Raw genomic sequence first — 16,766 nt, 5'->3', positions numbered from 1 at the left:
CAAAATCAGGTAAAGTACTAAAATAGGATATAAAACAAAAACTCCCTAAGCAATAGCCAAACTTACCCTAGCTGGCTAGATGCCTGCCCAGATTAGAGGGTCTTACAGCACTTCTAGAGATGTCCAGGCTCAGGCTCTGGCAGGCCTCATAGGGAAGAGAGTTCCAAACCTGAGAGGTAACTACCAGGAATGATCTCCCACATTTTTTGCCAGGCAAACATGACACACTGATCTTATTTGCAGAAGGTTGCTTGTGACTGATTTTGGCATCAAGATTGGGCTTGAAGTAAAAGGCAGTTCAGTCCCAGACCACTAAGGAACTTATAAATCAAGCACCTTGATGTGCACCTGGAAAGCTATAGGAAGCCAGTATGGACTCTGGAGCACTGGTTCTGGTGACTCTCACCTGTCAAAATTCAGGCTGCTGCATTCTGTGCCAGCTGTAGCCTCTGGACAGTCATCAAGAACAGTCCTACATAGAGCTCTTTGCAACAGTCAAAGTTAATAAAGTTTATGAACGTTAATATAATGTGCACTATTTCTCTTGTAAGATGTATCTTGTCAAATGTTATGAAGGGGTCAACATTTTCTGCACACTTTTTTCGTAAATAATTGGCTGTGCTGTCTGACTTAGCCAGGCTATTATAGGGTATCAGAAAATGTAAGGTTATAAGAAACTTCTGTATTGTATTTGAGAAATAGCATGGGATCATGCAATTAAAACTCTTGTAATATACATACATAAAAGGCCTGTTAAAGAAGCATGCTCTGCCTTAATTTATATTTCTGGCACATCTGTTTAATCATTCACTGTTAAAGTTCTTATTTTCATTTTTTGGTGGAATAGGTACTATTCTAATATAATAAATGGCGTAGTCCATCTGTCCATCCATAACACTCTTTGAAGCACTCTAATTGATTAGTGAAGTCGATGGCACATGGGGGTGAGGCATGCTGGAGGTGGTAGTGGCACAGGGTTCTGGCTGAGGGGGATGGCAGGCCAGGCTTCCCCAGAGGACACCTACCCTGCACTGGGCTGGATGGGGGGACAACACGTTTGGCCCCAGCCCTCTCCCTAGCCAGAGCACTATCACTGCTTTGGCTGGCTGAGAAAGGGTGGGGGTGGGACAAGCAGTGGAGCAGGGGGAAATATGTGGCCAGATGCCAGCCCGGGCCTGAGGTGTTTTTGCGGGGCAGAAGCAGGGGGAGAGATGCCCCTGGAGGGATCCCAGTTCTGCTTCCCCTCTGTGTTGCAGCAACGGAGAGAACGTGGGCCATTTAGAAGCAAATGCTGAACCCACGGGCATCTGCTGAACACTTCTTCTTCCAGTGCCATGCCCAGACCCAGTGCAGAGTGGGTGTCTCCAGGGGAGGACAAATTGGTGGCACTGCTCAGGAGAAAAGCAAGGATCCCCCTTCTCAAATCCCGCTGCTGACTCCACCTGAGTCGTTCTCGCCCACTTCTGGGGAGCCACAGCTGCCACTGGGGAAGTTGCTGGTGCTCACCCACAGAGTTACTGGGTGTTGCAGCTGCCTGATCACAGCCTCCTCTCTGAGACCTCCTGGTCTAGGCAGCCTGGCACCTGGGCCAGCTGCTGCAAGTAGTGGCATGGCTCAGCGTGGCTGGGAGCAGCAGCAGGTCCCCTGAGAGGAGCCAGCTGGCCCCAGCAACACCTGAGCCAGCCTGCACCTGGCCATCTGGAAGCATGGCTGCTGCCATAGGGGCCAAATGGCTTCTCGCAGGGGACCTGCTGCTGCTCCTAGCCATGGTGAGCCCCAGTGCTGCTCGCAGTGACTGGCCTGGCGTTCAGGGTGCCCAGGCCAGGTAGTCTGAAAGAGGCTGTGATTAGGCAGCTGTAGCGCCTGGTAACTGTGGATGAGCACCAGCAGCTTCCCTAGCCGCGGCTCCCTGGAGGTGGGTGAGTGTGTCTTGAGCGGAATTGGCAACGGAGACTGAGGGAGGGGGATCCCCACTGTGTGCCAGGCCTCAACCTGGGCATGGCCCCAGTGGGAAAAGTTGCTCAGCAGGTGCCCCTGGGTTCAGCACCTGCATCCAAATGCCCATGGTTCATCCATTTTTGGAACCCTTTCAAAGAGTTCTTGTACCTTTGTACAGCTGACACTTTGAAGCATTTCAGAGGGTATTTTAATGTTTTGAGTGTTAGTGTGCCTATACCTTAAGACTCCAAACTTGCCTTCTCCTTTTCCTATGCTTTTTGGCCCCTTTCCTTTCTTCTTGTCCTTGAGGCTTAACTTCCTGGCAGGCTGAAACTGGCAAAGTGAAGAAAGGAGGCATTCTCTTGCAGTTCGCCTATCATTAGCTACCTTCCTCTCCCCAGCACATGCCATGCTACTACTGGAATTTGTATGGTACCCTGCCAAAGTGCTGCACAGGCCCTGTATGTGGGGACTGATAGAAGACCAGTCTCACCAATATCTTGGGCTTGTGCTCTTGGAATGGGTGACACACACACTCACTCACTTTCCCCAAGGTAAATGGCCAGAGCTGGTACAACTAAGTTAAGGAATGGTTTCCAGCATGCACATACCTGAATCCTGATTTGGGCCCAAACTGTATCCAAGACAGGCTGTTGGGAATAGGATGCTCTCCCCCTCCCTTGAATCAGAAGAGTACCTCAACACCTGTGCACAGTCCATTGTCTTGGCTTTCTTCCTCGTGTCCTGGATTTTCTGTGACACTTCATCAGTAGTCAGGAAGATTATAGACTTTGTGACATCTTAATTTTTTTAAAATCTGCCCTGCTGTTTTGATGAGCAAACGTGTTTTATGCTGTTTTTGAGCCTTGCCAATGCCAGCAAAAATGGGGTCCCTCTCTTCATGAATGATTTCAGTGATTTAACCTGTAGGATGAGAGGGTGTAGCCTGAGTGTCCATCAGTCACACTTAGTACTCTAGCTCTGCTATTGCTCCTCTGTAGAATTCTTGATCCTGGTGCAGCTGTGCTGTTGCATTCAGGGCTATTATCAGTGTAGAAAGGGGTAATGGGCACCTATACACATGCAGGATGTCTGCTCTGTGCTAATTAGCATGTATCATAGCAGATTTGATTAACTGAGTCTGATGGAGTGTGTTTAATTAATGTGCTCCAGCAGCCTTCCTGTCCAGTCTATTTGGTGTTCCTGCACTTCAAAATAGTGGCAGGTGTGCTTGAACCTAAAGCTTGCTGAAGGAGCTTTAGTTCAAGCACCCCTGCCACCATTTTGAAACAAGGAACACTGAATACATGTGATCCTGTGGGCACTTTAGTTGGAGAGGCTCTCAGAGGCGCTCTAATTAAAGCTCCCATACCTGCACCCTGGATCATGTGTATAGATGCCCTTTGTGACTGTGTGAAAAGGCTGGGTAAAAGCAGCTTACCCCTAGGAGAGAAGGGGAATTATCTTTTCAAGGGCACAAGAGTGAGACTAAACCAAAACAAGAGGAAATAGAATGGGGAAAGAAACAAGAAAAGGGCATCAGGAAAGACTGATGGAAGGTCTAGATGAGCACCTCATCAGTAGGCCTCCCTATAGACATTCGGACCATACAGTGGTGGGAGCAAGGAAGTAGCTGACCATTTATAAGACTCAGCTCTCACCTGCAGACACTGCGCACTGCTACTGATAGTTGCAGAGCTGGTAACTTTAATGTGGCAGGTCTTCATCAAAACTCAGTTGAAATAGCAAGATCTTAATGTTCCACATAGAAGATGCAAAGATGGTCATTCATGTGTCACAGATGAGTGCCAGAGGTCTGTGCACCATCCTCCAATGTGGGGTTTGGATTATTTACAATTAGTAGGGTCATACTATGTGGACACAGAGTGAAAGACCAAAGTAAAATGTGAAACCATAGGCAGCTACTTCATTCTCTGAGCACTTTCTACCCTGTACAGTGAATGAGGCAGTCCCCCATGGAGAAAAGTGTTCGGGTAATTAAGAGAATCTTGGGCGCTCCCCACGTGTGCTTCTTCCTGCCATAGGGACAGAAGTTGCACATAAACCTGCACATAAAATGGTTGAAACCGGTTTGAGATAAGCCTAGTTGAATGTAGTATTGGACTTAACTAGTTGAGCTCAAACCAGTTAATGGAACTTCTGTCCAAGAACCCTTCCTGGTTTAAGTTAAACCAATGTCCCCCAGCATGCTGACATGCTCTGCACTCCTGGGCTGGGCTAGGCTGGCTCTGCCCATCTATTCCCTAGCTGGAGCAGAGGCAGGCAGGGGGGCGTGGCCAGTCCCCCTAAGGCAAAGGGGGCAGGGAAGAAGTTTATTCCTCCCTTTCTCCCGCCTCCCACCAGCATGGACCTGCCAGGCATTTCTCTGCTTGCTGCTTCAGCGGCAGGGGCGTGCCAGCCCTGGCAGTAGCCCAAAATGAATTGGCCAGGGAGGGGATTTAATTCCCCCCTCCTTGTCCCACCAGCACAGACCCAAGCCGGGGTTTGCTTGGTGTTTCCTCCTTGCTGCTGCAGTGGCAGGGGTGCGGCCAGGTACTGGCTGGTATGGCCTGCTGAGGCAGAGGCAGCAGGGAAGGGGGTTAGTCCCCCTCCCTGCCCCTCTGCCAGATGCCAGAAGCAAGGAATAACCACCCCGCTTGCCTAAAGGAACCATGCTGTCCAGGTTCTGGCTGTGCCTCCACCCCTGAAGTGGCATGGAGGCGGGGAGCCTGATATGGACAGCACCCCCTGCTATGGTTTCCTGGGAGCACAAGCCTCTTCCCAGCAGGGGGGTTGTGTTGTGGTGGGAGTGGAGCAGGGTGGTCAGAGCTGCCTCTTTTGGCCTGAGCCACTGCAGACATGTGCCTGCATTTCCTGAGTGAAAAGAGAATGTCTATTCATTTGCAGATCAGTTCAATCTAGGCAGGTTAGACTAACGTGAAAAGATTTAATCATAGTTTAATCAGTTCATGCTCTGTTTTTTTTACTGTTTAACCGTAGCCCAGGAGTGACTTGCTTTTTCCTTATAACATAATTTAATTCTGTGGTGTGAGTGTGTGTGTGTGTGTGTGTGTAGTCAAAATTTTCATATACATAAATAAAATATTACAAGGAGTTCTATTTTCTAACTTTATATTCAATACAAACCGAACTTCTTTTGTCAAATCAGGATATAGTACTTTACTTGCAGCTACCAGAACTTGTATCCACATTTTAACACTAGGCAAAAAACTTAGATCAGTAGGAAACGGGTATTCCATTGAGATCGGCAAAGAGAGCAGATTTAAGGCCTTGTAGGTCTCTCCTATTGTGGTGCTTTTTCTGCAAACAGTGCAAAGTGATGTCTAATTCCAGTATTATTTAAGCAGCAAGTATAAAAAATGAGACCTGGAAGGTCCCAAGAGAGGCAGGCCTTGTCTTCTTGTTTTGAATTGCAAATAGAAGAGAGTGTCTGCTGATCTAGCTACTAATGTAGGAGTGGTGACCGTCTGTCTTCTGCTTCCTGCAGTCCTTAAAGAGTTTATTTACATTTTTTTTTCATGGTTCTTGTTAATAACTATGCTTCTCAGACATTGACAGATTTTTCACCTAATTCATACATGAGTTCCTAAGGTATTATCCAGATTTTACAGATGAGGAACTGGGGCCTAGAAAAGTCAAGTGGCTTATTCCAGGTTACAAAGGTGGAGAGAGGTATTAGAAAACATCTACTGACTTAGTCCAGTGCCTTAAACATAAAATTGTTTGCTCTGGGCCTAAATCTTTCTGGAAATTGTAAAAGGAAGAGTTCAGAAGGATGGAGATGGCAGAGTCCTACCCAGCCTTTCATGCTCATGATCACCAGTGTAGTAGCAGTTCCTCCGTGGTGCTCCACATAGTTCCTAGAGCAGTGAGTCTGTAAAAGGTAGCCAGCTCCAGGAATTCCAGCACCATCCCTTTGACTGCGTTTGATCCACACGTACGCTTTGGGAAGTTAGGTTTCATTGTAAGGCTGCCTTGTCCAGCATTGTATTCTGATTGATTATGAAATATGGATTTGAATGAATATTAATTGCCTGTCAAGAATGGTGGGGGGGGCAGGACAGGGCACCACCACCCTGCACCACTGCTTTCTCGCAGAAGCTGGTGGGGAGATTGCATGCGGTGGTGATGGCAGTCGCCACTGCCCTGCACTGCCATTGCTCCGTGTCTGGCCCCGCGCAGATCCCCACCAGTACTGCGTGGCTGGTCCCAGCAGTGGAGTGGTGACAGCTGGAAGGAGCTGCTGCCACCTGGGCTGCCTAGAAAGCTGCAGAGCCTGCCCCGCTGTGTGCCATGGGGATGGCTGGACGGTGTGGAGCAGGTACAGGGTGGGCCAGGTCAGGGCTGTGCACATGGATTCCTGCTGATCTGCTCCCATTGGGGTGAGTCTAGAGTGAGAGCAGGGTTGGGGGCTGCATGCTGTTGGTGGTATTGGGGACGTTCTGCAGGGTATGCGGGCTCCGGGCTGTTGCAGGGTGCAGGTGGGTGCAGACTGGCTCAGGAGTGCACGCGGCGGGCTCCCATGAACATCCCACGATACCCACAAACCTTCCCCCACACAATCGCACACCCTACAAACACTACCCTTCTCCATACCCCTCCACACACACACTCCCCCACATGCACCCCCTCACACCTCTGGGAGGAGCCCTGCTACACACGCACACACATGCGCATGCACCCCATACGCATGCACACACACCTATATAACCCCACAGCACCCCCCACACCTTCCCCCAGACCACACACACACACACGCCTCTGACCCCCTCCACATCCGTGCAATATACAAAAGTAAGACTTCTGAGGTATTATGCAGTCATCTCTACAAACACAACATGCAGACACATGAATCAGGACAACAATTTTTTTTACATAATAATTAAAATATATTATTGTCAATGTTTGAGTTTTAGTATATAATTTGGGGTTTTTTTCCAGTTCCAAGGTAGCAAACCCACTTCCCAAAAAGGAGTACTTGTTGGGGCATGGGGAGGGACTTCCAGTGGCAAAGGTCAAGGGCTAGGAGTGGGACTTCTGGTCCCAAGGTGGCAACTAGTGGCGTAGGGGGTGCTTCTGCCCTGAGCCACACACCTCACTGTGCCCCACCAAAAAACAGGTTTTGGATGCCTCCCCAGGGGTGCCAACTTCTGACCAACCCCCTTCCTGGAGCACACCCACAAGCCTGGGGTAGCACCGCCACCACCTTGACTCTGGTCTCTGTCTGGGCCCTGTGCTGCCCAGGATACACAGGCCCTGTAGACCTTGGGATCTTGGAGTGCTTCTATTAGCCTGAAGCCTAAAAAGTAGCCTCCCTCGGTCAGCCCAGCCAAGGGAGCAAGAAGGCTGTCCCAATCCCTCTCGAGCATGTATAACACAGCTGGCTATAACAGACAGCTTTATTAGGTAGAAAGGGTAGGAATGGGATGGGATACAAGTCAGAAGAGTAGCAAAAGAATAACCCTGAGCAAACAGAGAGGCTTGGTAGCCCTTTGATGTGCGACTCTAGAATCCTTTGTTTAAGTTACTGGCTACAACTCAGAAAAGTTGCTCGCGATTGCAGCCAGGGGCTGACTGACTGAGCCTGCTCTAGAGGCAGCATGGCTTGCTGGCTGTGTCCCCACAACATGGCTCTCCTCCCTCCCCCAAGATGGAGGGACTCTTAAATAACCTCTTCATTAGGTTTCCACCAGAAGCAGCCCCATTGGCTCCCCCCTGGTATGTCCAAATTACAGCACCTTCCCAGGTGAGGGGACTAGTACCATGACCTGCGAGGGTGGGAAATTTGAGACAAAAGGAACAGGTTCCCCCTCCCTCAGGCATGTCTCCAGCCCAGGTCACAGCTCAGTGGTAAATGCAACAGATGGGGGAGGGGCTGCCTGCTCACAGCCATGAGGCAGAGGGGAGAGGGGCTTCCTCCACACCAGGTACCTGTCAAGGGGCAGGGCTACCTTTGCAGCCCATGACAGCTCACCAAACTCGGTAAGTGGCCATGCAGCCAAAATAATTGCTTGCCGTGTGCTACAGGATGGGCCAATGTTGTTCCCTTGCCTTGGTATAGACCAGGTAACTGGGGACAAAAACAAATAAATCCTGTGGCTTTGCACATGTAGTTTGTCCTGATACGTGGGGAAGGGGGGAGCACCCTGGCATGTTTTCAGACTGTCAGCTGTGCTCGTGACAAATGGCTGCAGTGAAAGCAGAGTCCCTATAACAAGGAAAGATTGGCAAAGTGAAATATGCAGTCTGCTGGCTGACATTTCAGAACAAATGCAGGATTTCTCTACGTGAACAAAATGGCTTATGAGAGTGTTATGAAAAATAGCTTTATTCATGCTTCTTGAGACCCAATGTGTAGCAGTGTGTGTGGTCAAGGCTCAGTGTGAGCTGCAGGGCAGGGTGTGGGCCCAGAAAGATGAGGGTGAAAACCAAGTAGGGGTCAGATAGGAAATAAATTGGAAAGAGGAGGAAGTAAATGCAGTTGCCCTTAATCTGATCCTTCACAGCATGTGGATGTTCCATCTTTGTTTATATTAATATTTGACTCCTTTGCCTACAGGGTTTTAAGGAAAAGCTTTTGTTTAGGATACAGCCTCCATTACATATGGCTACAAGTCATGCAACAAAACAAGCAAATAAATATATTCAGAAATTAGCAAATAAAATATTTAGAGTCCTTGGCTAAAGACATTTCAGGCCAGAGCAAGCCTTTGTCTCTAGTTGACAAAGTCATGCTTTTCTAGGAAATTCAAATCCCTGAATTTTAGGCTAATTTTGAATATAAAGACAGACTTGTTCTGAGAAATGCATTAAACCTACTGTGCAAACCACAGACTATAAAGTACAAAATAACAGGCCTTGTGCAGAGGGACCACTTCAACACAGCTTTTGATACTGTTACATAACATCCTCTTAAAGAAGCTAAAGGAAACTGTTGTAAGGTGGATGCTACTTACTGGAAAACCATACTTGGTGTTTTACTCTCAAACTGGAAAGATGTATCAAGTGGGGCTCCATTGTGGCTTGTCATGGGTCTGGTATTCAATTATTGTTGTTAATTACTTGTGTCAGGGGTGTCAAACTCATTCAGCTATGTGGGTTGGATCAGGCCCACGCACTGGCTGCATGCATTAGAGGCCGTGCGCAGGGCTTGTCCAATGTGGGCAACTCGTGCAGCATGTGCCAGCCCTGCTCCAGGGCTCACACATGGAGCCAGCACAGAGCATGTGCTGCATGAGGTGTCTGGCCCTGCATGCTAACTTTAGTGCATGGCACCAGTCTGTGGACCCAATCTGACCCCAGAGCCAACATGCAGGCTTGCTTACTCAGTAAATTGCATGCATGGGGTATTGAATCACATCATGGTGGTATTATAGAAAACTTCAGTTTCATAGCTCTCCTTTTGACTTAACAGACTATAAAATGCTTGTCTTCACTTGAGAGGTGTATAGTAGATACTAGGGAGATTTCTTCATGGAGACAAGATTTCATGTAAGTATTTTCAGCGGCCCAATTATCTGCTTGTCCTAGTTAGGACGTATTATTCTGGGGACAGATGTGCACACAGAAAAATCAGCCTGGGTATGTTCTGTCAAGGAGGAGATGTGGAACCACTATATTCTGGCCAGAATTCTTCAGTGCTTTCAAGACAAGTTGTTGAATACCTATAACTCAAATATTAGCTGTGTTAGAATCAATCTCTTAACTAATTTCTATGACGCAACGATACCTTACAATGTTTGTTTGTTTGTTTATTCAATAGATTTCTGAAGCTGGGAAAGACACCTTGCCTTCTTGGTTGCATTGGGAAGCAGACAGTAGCACCTTGGAAGGTCTCCCCCTTGATACTGACAAAGGTGTTCATTATATCTCAGTGAATGCAATGCTGCTTGTACCCAATGGCAGTTACGTGCCCCAAAACGCAAATGTCTTTTCCATTGAGGTTCATCCTGAAGACCACAATGAGCCCCAGTCAGTGCGAGTAGCTTCCCAGGACTTGAATGAGGGAATACCATTTGTATGTGGTGCAGAGGAGCCAGTAACTATCCTGACTGTAATTTTGGATGCTGACTTAACAAAAATGACACCAAAGCAGAGGATTGAACTTCTAAACCGAATGAGAAGCTTCTCAGAGGTGGAACTTCACCACATGAAGTTGGTTCCTGTTGTAAATAATAGACTCTTTGACATGTCAGCTTTCATGGCTGGTCCAGGAAATGCAAAGAAGGTGGTAGAAAATGGGGCCTTACTTTCATGGAAATTAGGATGCTCTCTGAGCCAAAATAGCGTCCCTAACATCAGCAATGTTGAAGCTCCAGCTAAGGAAGGGACAATGTCTGCCCATCTTGGCTACCCTGTTGTCGGGTGGCACATTGCTAACAAGAAACCACATCTCCCCAAGAGGATAAGGCGGCAGATCAATGCTACTCCTACACCTGTCACTGCCATTGGCCCACCCACCACTGCCATCCAGGAACCACCAACCAGAATCATTCCCACCCCCACATCCCCAGCCATTGCACCTCCCACAGAAACAACAGCTCCTCCAGTCAGAGAGCCTGTACCATTGCCAAGGAAACCTACAGTTACAATTAGAACAAGAGGACCTATTGTTCAGACACCAACTCTAGCACCAACTCAGCCAACCAGATTAATAGAAACTACCACTGCAGTCACTGGGCAGATTCGCCCAACAATGACCAGTTATGTAGAGCCTACTGCCGTGATTACACCTCCTACAACCACCAAGAGACCAAGAGTCACCACCCTGAAACCAGCCACCCCTTCAACCACAGATTCCTCTACAACAACAACACGAAGGCCTACACGAAGACCCAAAACTCCACGACCTACCAAGCCTTCTGGCACAACCAGAACACCAATAACTAAGCTGGAAACCGCCTCCCCACCGACCCGTGTACGGACCACTACTAGTGGGATTCCCCGTGTGTGGGAACCAAATGAGCCACCAAAGCTGACAAACCACATTGATAGGGTGGATGCATGGGAAGGCACTTACTTTGAGGTCAAAATACCTTCTGATACTTTCTATGATAAAGAAGATACCACAACAGATAAGCTACAACTGACTCTGAAACTGAAGGAACAGCAAATGATTGAAGAAAACTCTTGGGTCCAATTCAATAGCACTAGTCAGCTGATGTATGGTCTGCCTGATCACAGCCACATAGGGAAGCATGAATATTTTATGTATGCCACAGACAAAGGTGGCCTCTCTGCTGTGGATGCTTTTGAAATACATGTCCACAAAAAGCCGCATGGGGAAAAGTCTCCAGTTAAATTTAAAGCCAGATTCCATGGAGACCACAATACAGTAGCCAATGACATTAGTAAGAAGATATTATTGGTAAAGAAGCTGGCTTTTGCATTTGGAGACAGAAATAGCAGCACCATTACTTTACAGAACATCACCAAAGGCTCTATCTTAGTGGAATGGACAAACAACACTTTGCCCCTAGAGCCATGTCCAAAGGACCAGATCAAGGCCATGAGCAAAAAAATTGCTGATGAATCTGGTAGTCCTAGCCCAGCCTTTTCAAATGCCTTAGACCCAGAATTCAAGCCTATAAACATTTCTGTGGTTGGCTCAGGCAGTTGTAAGTCCTTCCAGTTTATTCCAGTGACTGGAGATGGAAGGATTATCTCTGAGGCAACACCAACTTTGGCAGCAGGGAAGGACCCTGAAAAGAGCAGTGAGGATGACGTGTACTTACACACAGTCATCCCTGCAGTTGTGGTAGCTGCTATCCTGCTTATTGCTGGAATCATTGCTATGATTTGTTATCGCAAGAAAAGAAAAGGTAAGCTAACCATTGAAGACCAAGCTACCTTCATCAAGAAAGGAGTGCCAATCATCTTTGCTGATGAGCTGGATGACTCCAAGCCACCCCCTTCTTCCAGCATGCCCCTGATTCTTCAAGAGGAGAAAGCTCCGCTTCCTCCTCCAGAGTACCCTAACCAGAGTATGCCAGAGACCACACCACTGAATCAGGACACCATAGGAGAATATACACCACTGCGGGATGAAGACCCCAACGCTCCTCCCTATCAGCCCCCCCCACCATTCACAGCACCCATGGAAGGTAAAGGCTCTCGCCCGAAGAACATGACCCCTTACAGGTCTCCACCTCCATATGTTCCCCCTTAATGAGCAGCAGACTCTGTGCGGAGAAGGGGCCTCTAGTTCCACACCCGTGCTGTCTGTGGGGATGGATGGCCTGTAGATCCATTGCCAGCCAGAAACCAACACTCAGAATCCCAGATCCAGCCAGCTCCTGAGCAGCCCCCCTCCAGATACCTTCACTACACCTGAGTGCTTGTGGAACTTTGAGGACACTTGTTTTATTTTTGCCTAACAGCTTTTATTTTATTTTATTCATAGAAAAATTCTTCTTGGCTCAAAGGTATTTCTGACAGCAGGCTTCTCAAAGCATACGCGGACTTGAGCAAAGGGGCATGGATGGATGGACGAACATGCAGGCAGCACTGGGGGTGGCACTCTGGGTCTCTGCTGTTTGCCTTTAACACTAACTGTACTGTTTTTTCTATTCACGTGTGTCTAGCTACAGGACATAACATGAAAGGTAGCCTACAAGTAATTAAATTCAAGGGACTTTCTGAACTCCGTTAAGTTTTTACATTTAATCTGCTGTTTACCTAAACTTGTATGTATAGTTTTGGGGACAGGGGAGGGGTAGAGCTTTGCTAAAAATAAGCTCCAGGAGTGTTTCAAACCCAGTTAAAGAATGGATCTAGGGATAGTGGTTTTTTATCAAAGAAATCCTATTTTTTCATGTATCAAAGTACAGTCATTAGTTTAGTCAAACTAACTTTGGATGCCTCAGTTAAGCAGAGAGAAGCACCCTGCACATTAGGGTGCTGTTGATGGCCTGCTTGTATCCACCTTGCCATGGTACTAGAAAACAGATCTTGGAGATGAATAGCTCAGCTTAGCTTGGAAAAGAACTAATTTGTTAACAAAGAGCAAAGCTCAATCATGCTCAGAGAGGTGGCAGCAACAGTGCTGCATCTTCATTGTGGGGGCATGTAGTGTTGTCTGAAAACCATCAGAACTGGGGTCTGGTAGGAACAGGAGAAGGTTTTACATTGCATTGACGTCTCCATTTAAACAGCAAGCACTGGTTTTTGAAACACTCCATGAGGTATTTTAGTGAAGATGCAATATTTTTATGTAGTGTGATGCTATATCCTCATTTTAAGACTCCTCCCTGAGCATAGTATTGGAACAGCCTCTCTCCTCCATCCCCTCTGGCTCTCCCAACCACCTATGCTGTGCGCCCCCACCAGTCTCTTCTGCGCACATGGACGCCAGCATAGCTGTCAGGTGGTTGGAAAGAAAAAGCGCCAGAAATAGTTCATAGTACAAATCAGTGAATTCTCAAATCTAATTTTTTACTAAATTTTTGATACAGCCTCAAATTGTTTTATTAAAAAATAATTAAAAATGGTAACGCTGACAGCAGTTTGTATGAGCTCAGCTTCTTAGTATCACTGCAATGGGACTGACTGCTTTGCTCACTTTAAGTTCTGTCTCTCATAGTCATTGTTAAGTATTAGAGACGTCTAGGTTTCTTGCCTTTTTAAAATGAACTTCCATCTGTTTCTCCTGCAAGATTGGAGTTGCCCCATAGGCTGCTCCTTTGTTTTTTTCCTTTGGACTAAATCATTTTAAGCATGGATTTTTCTTGACCGTTTGAGAACTATTTTTGGTATATTTAGAGGGAGGAAAAAACCCTTTGCAATAATGTGTCCCTGCCCTGGCCAGGGCTAGGGCTGGGCAGACTCTGGCTGACTTTGCACACCAAGCAGACACTTTAAGCCATATTGACTGTTTTGCAAAGTATGTTTGTGTGCTGACATGGCCAGTTACACGCTAGTGGATGAATGGTTAAAATGACCTTCAGCTCCTACTTGCTAGGGTGGCTTTTACCATCAAGCCTTTTCTCTGCTTGGAGATCTTGTCAATCAAAGCAAACACCATGTCTGATTTTGTTAGGCCCTCCTTGGCTCCACAGTCTGTTTGCTTCTGGACCTTCAGATAGAGTGGAGGGTCAGCAATTGAAGTGGCGGTGCCCATTTGACACAACCTCAGGCAAGTTTGTACTCTTTCTGGCTTTACAGGCATGCAGTTGCAAAATGCCACACAGTACAAATGCCACTCTTCCTTTCCTCCCTCTGTGCAGGAATGCAAGAGTGGCCAACCTGCGGCATGTGTGCCACAAGTGGCACAGGCAGCCTTTGCGTGTGGCACACATGATCAGGAAAAGGACAGGCAGCTCAGCAGCAGATAGAACAGGGAGCAGAAAGAAGGACAGGCAAGGAGCATAGGGCAGGGAGTAGAAAGCAGAGCAGCAAATCAAGCAGGGGAAGGAAATTGGCATGGCACTTGAGGAGGGTTTGGGCCTATTTTGTGGCATGCCTGCCAAAAGGTTAGCACCCACTGAGCTAGAGCATTGGCTTGTGTTTGAGTTGTGCAGGCTTCCCAGGAGAGGTTCAAGGGTCATCTTGTCCTGCTGATCTCTGGGGAAGGGGTGGCAGATTGTCATGCCCTGCTCTGTCACCCAGAAAGCTCTGATTGTTTTGTGCTGAGACTAGAGATGTGTCTATGAGAGGGTCACCCCCCCTCCCCGCCCCCCAGTCAGTTGTGCCAGAAGTAGCTGTGTTGAGGTCTGAGCTGACAGGGTTGGATCTCAGATGCCAATCCAGCAGACCTGAAGCTATCTACACACAAAAACCTCTTAAGCCTGAATGCTGCAATTTGGAAAGGCCTTCCAAACAGTGCTGTTGTCCCTAGCAACTGCAACCACTCCAGACTGGCCATGCGCAAGCGCAAACCCTGTCAGGCCTGGGCCTACCTGTCACCATAGAAACTGGAGGCGAAGGGGCAGTGAACAGAATAATAATAATAATGGCATTCTCATCGGCCGCCTTCCCCTTAGCGCCAGTGCTGTTTATTTATGCCACTAGACACTGTAATGTTGAGAGAATCTTGTATTAAAAAGTGTTCACCAACCACTGATGTGTTTTTATTTCCTTATATCATTATTTTAAAGATGTGTTTTCTGCATTCTGTAAAGAAAGATATCAACTAAATAAACCAGTGTACTTTACTACAAACCAGTGGGCTTGTGAGCACTTCCTCAGCTTCTCTGTGTCCCCAGCACTGAGGAGTCGCATCCTGCAACTGAGAATTGATCCCAACAAGAAGTACTAAAGCAAGAGCAGATCTAGATCCTGTCTGCAAGCTTCCTGGGCCCAGCAGGTGTTATCAGTGGCAAAGCAGACTCTCTGGGGAGTGCCTCTCCACTTCTTGGAGAGAAATCTGCAGCTTTGCTCTGTCACCGGCAGCCTTTGCATGCGACAGAGTACCAGTGTCCCCTGGTTAGTGTCTAGTGATGAAAGAGCCGAAGTGTGAGGTGTGGCGTGTTGGTGACTCCATATACCTGCTAGCCTTCCCCATGGGCAGGGAGGTGTATCTGTGTCGTCAAGGTCAAACAGACGCCAGAGGACAGTTACTGCTCTCTGCGGTTACCGAAGAGAATTCTGTCCTCCCAAAAGCACCTAATGAAAGGGTCTGAGGCTGTGGGGCTTTACCCTGCCCTTACTGACACTGAAATAACCTCCTCCTGCTGATCCTACTCAGGGGAGACCGCAGCACTTGGCCCTCTGTCCCCACAGAGCAGATTTAGTGTGGGCAGCAAACCATGGCCTGAGGGAACCACTTTTCTGACTGCATCTGAAGGGAGACGGGGATTTGAGACATCGTTTAACTAGGTTTAAATTCCGTTCCAGTTAAACCAGTTTCCATAAATCTCCATGGAGGCTGGTTTGAATATTGCACCTGGCTGGGTTTGGCAGTGGCTTGGTTTGCTCCCTGCTGTTCAAGCCATTGAGTTTTACTAATACAGCTGTTCATAGAAAGCCAGTGTTACTTGCAACTGTTTCAAATTGTTTTTCACAACACAAAATTTTCCCTACCAGGAGCCAGAAGGTATGCTATGTGACTTGTGTGACCACTTACAGCTAAGCAGAGCAATTGCGATTTAAAATGTCAAGCCATAGGAAAATGAAACTTGAGAACACTGGGATCTGCTTGCATGGCTGGCAAAACAGGCAGTATACATCAGATAAGTGTTGCCAATGATTCACTCAACGCTGGCTAGCCCTGCTCAGCCACTAGTGTCACTCAGGCCTGCAGAGGGGATGGAGGTGGAGGTCATCCTCCAGGTGTTGGTTGTGCTGAGAAGTTCACTGAGGCCAGCTGAAGGGTGCTGCAAAGCAGCTAATAGATATCAGGCAGTGCTAATTTTGTCCCTGACACATTGGACACACATCCCAGGGTGCTGTTAATGTGACTTCCATTTTCTGTGGACCTCATGTAGCATTCCTGAAACACAGGTGATGATGGTATATCTAAAGCACAGTTTCATGCAGCAACTGGACAATTTTGAAAGGCAAGTTTCAGAGTGGAAGATAGAGAAAATCAACTTGTATTCTAGATGAGTTGAAATAAGCTGCTGCCATTACAACAGCAAAGAATACCTTCTGACTGTGTGCCCTGTCTGCTTTCTAAAATACAGTATTAATTGATTTTAACCTGGCCTGAATGCCAGGCTAGTGAAAAGCACTGCCTAAATGTTTGCATAGCTGCCAGGCTGCTGACTGAGGCAGACAGGAAAGTGATGCTCATTCATGCTACGAAGAACATGCTTTTTTAGAGGTAGGTAATGGGTAGCACAGCCCAGCTGCTGCCAACTGCATTTAGC

General features: G+C 47.5%; 1 protein-coding gene across 1 annotated transcript in view; it reads left to right on the top strand.

Annotated features, from left to right (window-relative positions):
* The window catches only part of DAG1 (dystroglycan 1), a 98,097-nt gene extending 81,974 nt beyond the window's left edge, over positions 1–16,123 (top strand). The window contains exon 3 of the mRNA XM_019547514.1: positions 9,722–16,123. Coding sequence (XP_019403059.1) covers positions 9,722–12,127 — 2,406 coding nt within the window. The 3' untranslated portion in view covers positions 12,128–16,123. The remainder of the gene's footprint in view (positions 1–9,721) is intronic.
* Positions 16,124–16,766: the final 643 nt, after the last annotated feature.

This window comes from Crocodylus porosus, unplaced genomic scaffold (genome assembly GCF_001723895.1).
Source record: "Crocodylus porosus isolate Cpor-Errol unplaced genomic scaffold, CroPor_comp1, whole genome shotgun sequence".
NCBI classification, from domain to species: Eukaryota; Metazoa; Chordata; order Crocodylia; family Crocodylidae; genus Crocodylus; species Crocodylus porosus.
The sequence above is the reverse complement of the archived record's forward strand: the minus strand, read 5'-3'. Positions and strand labels throughout refer to the sequence as shown.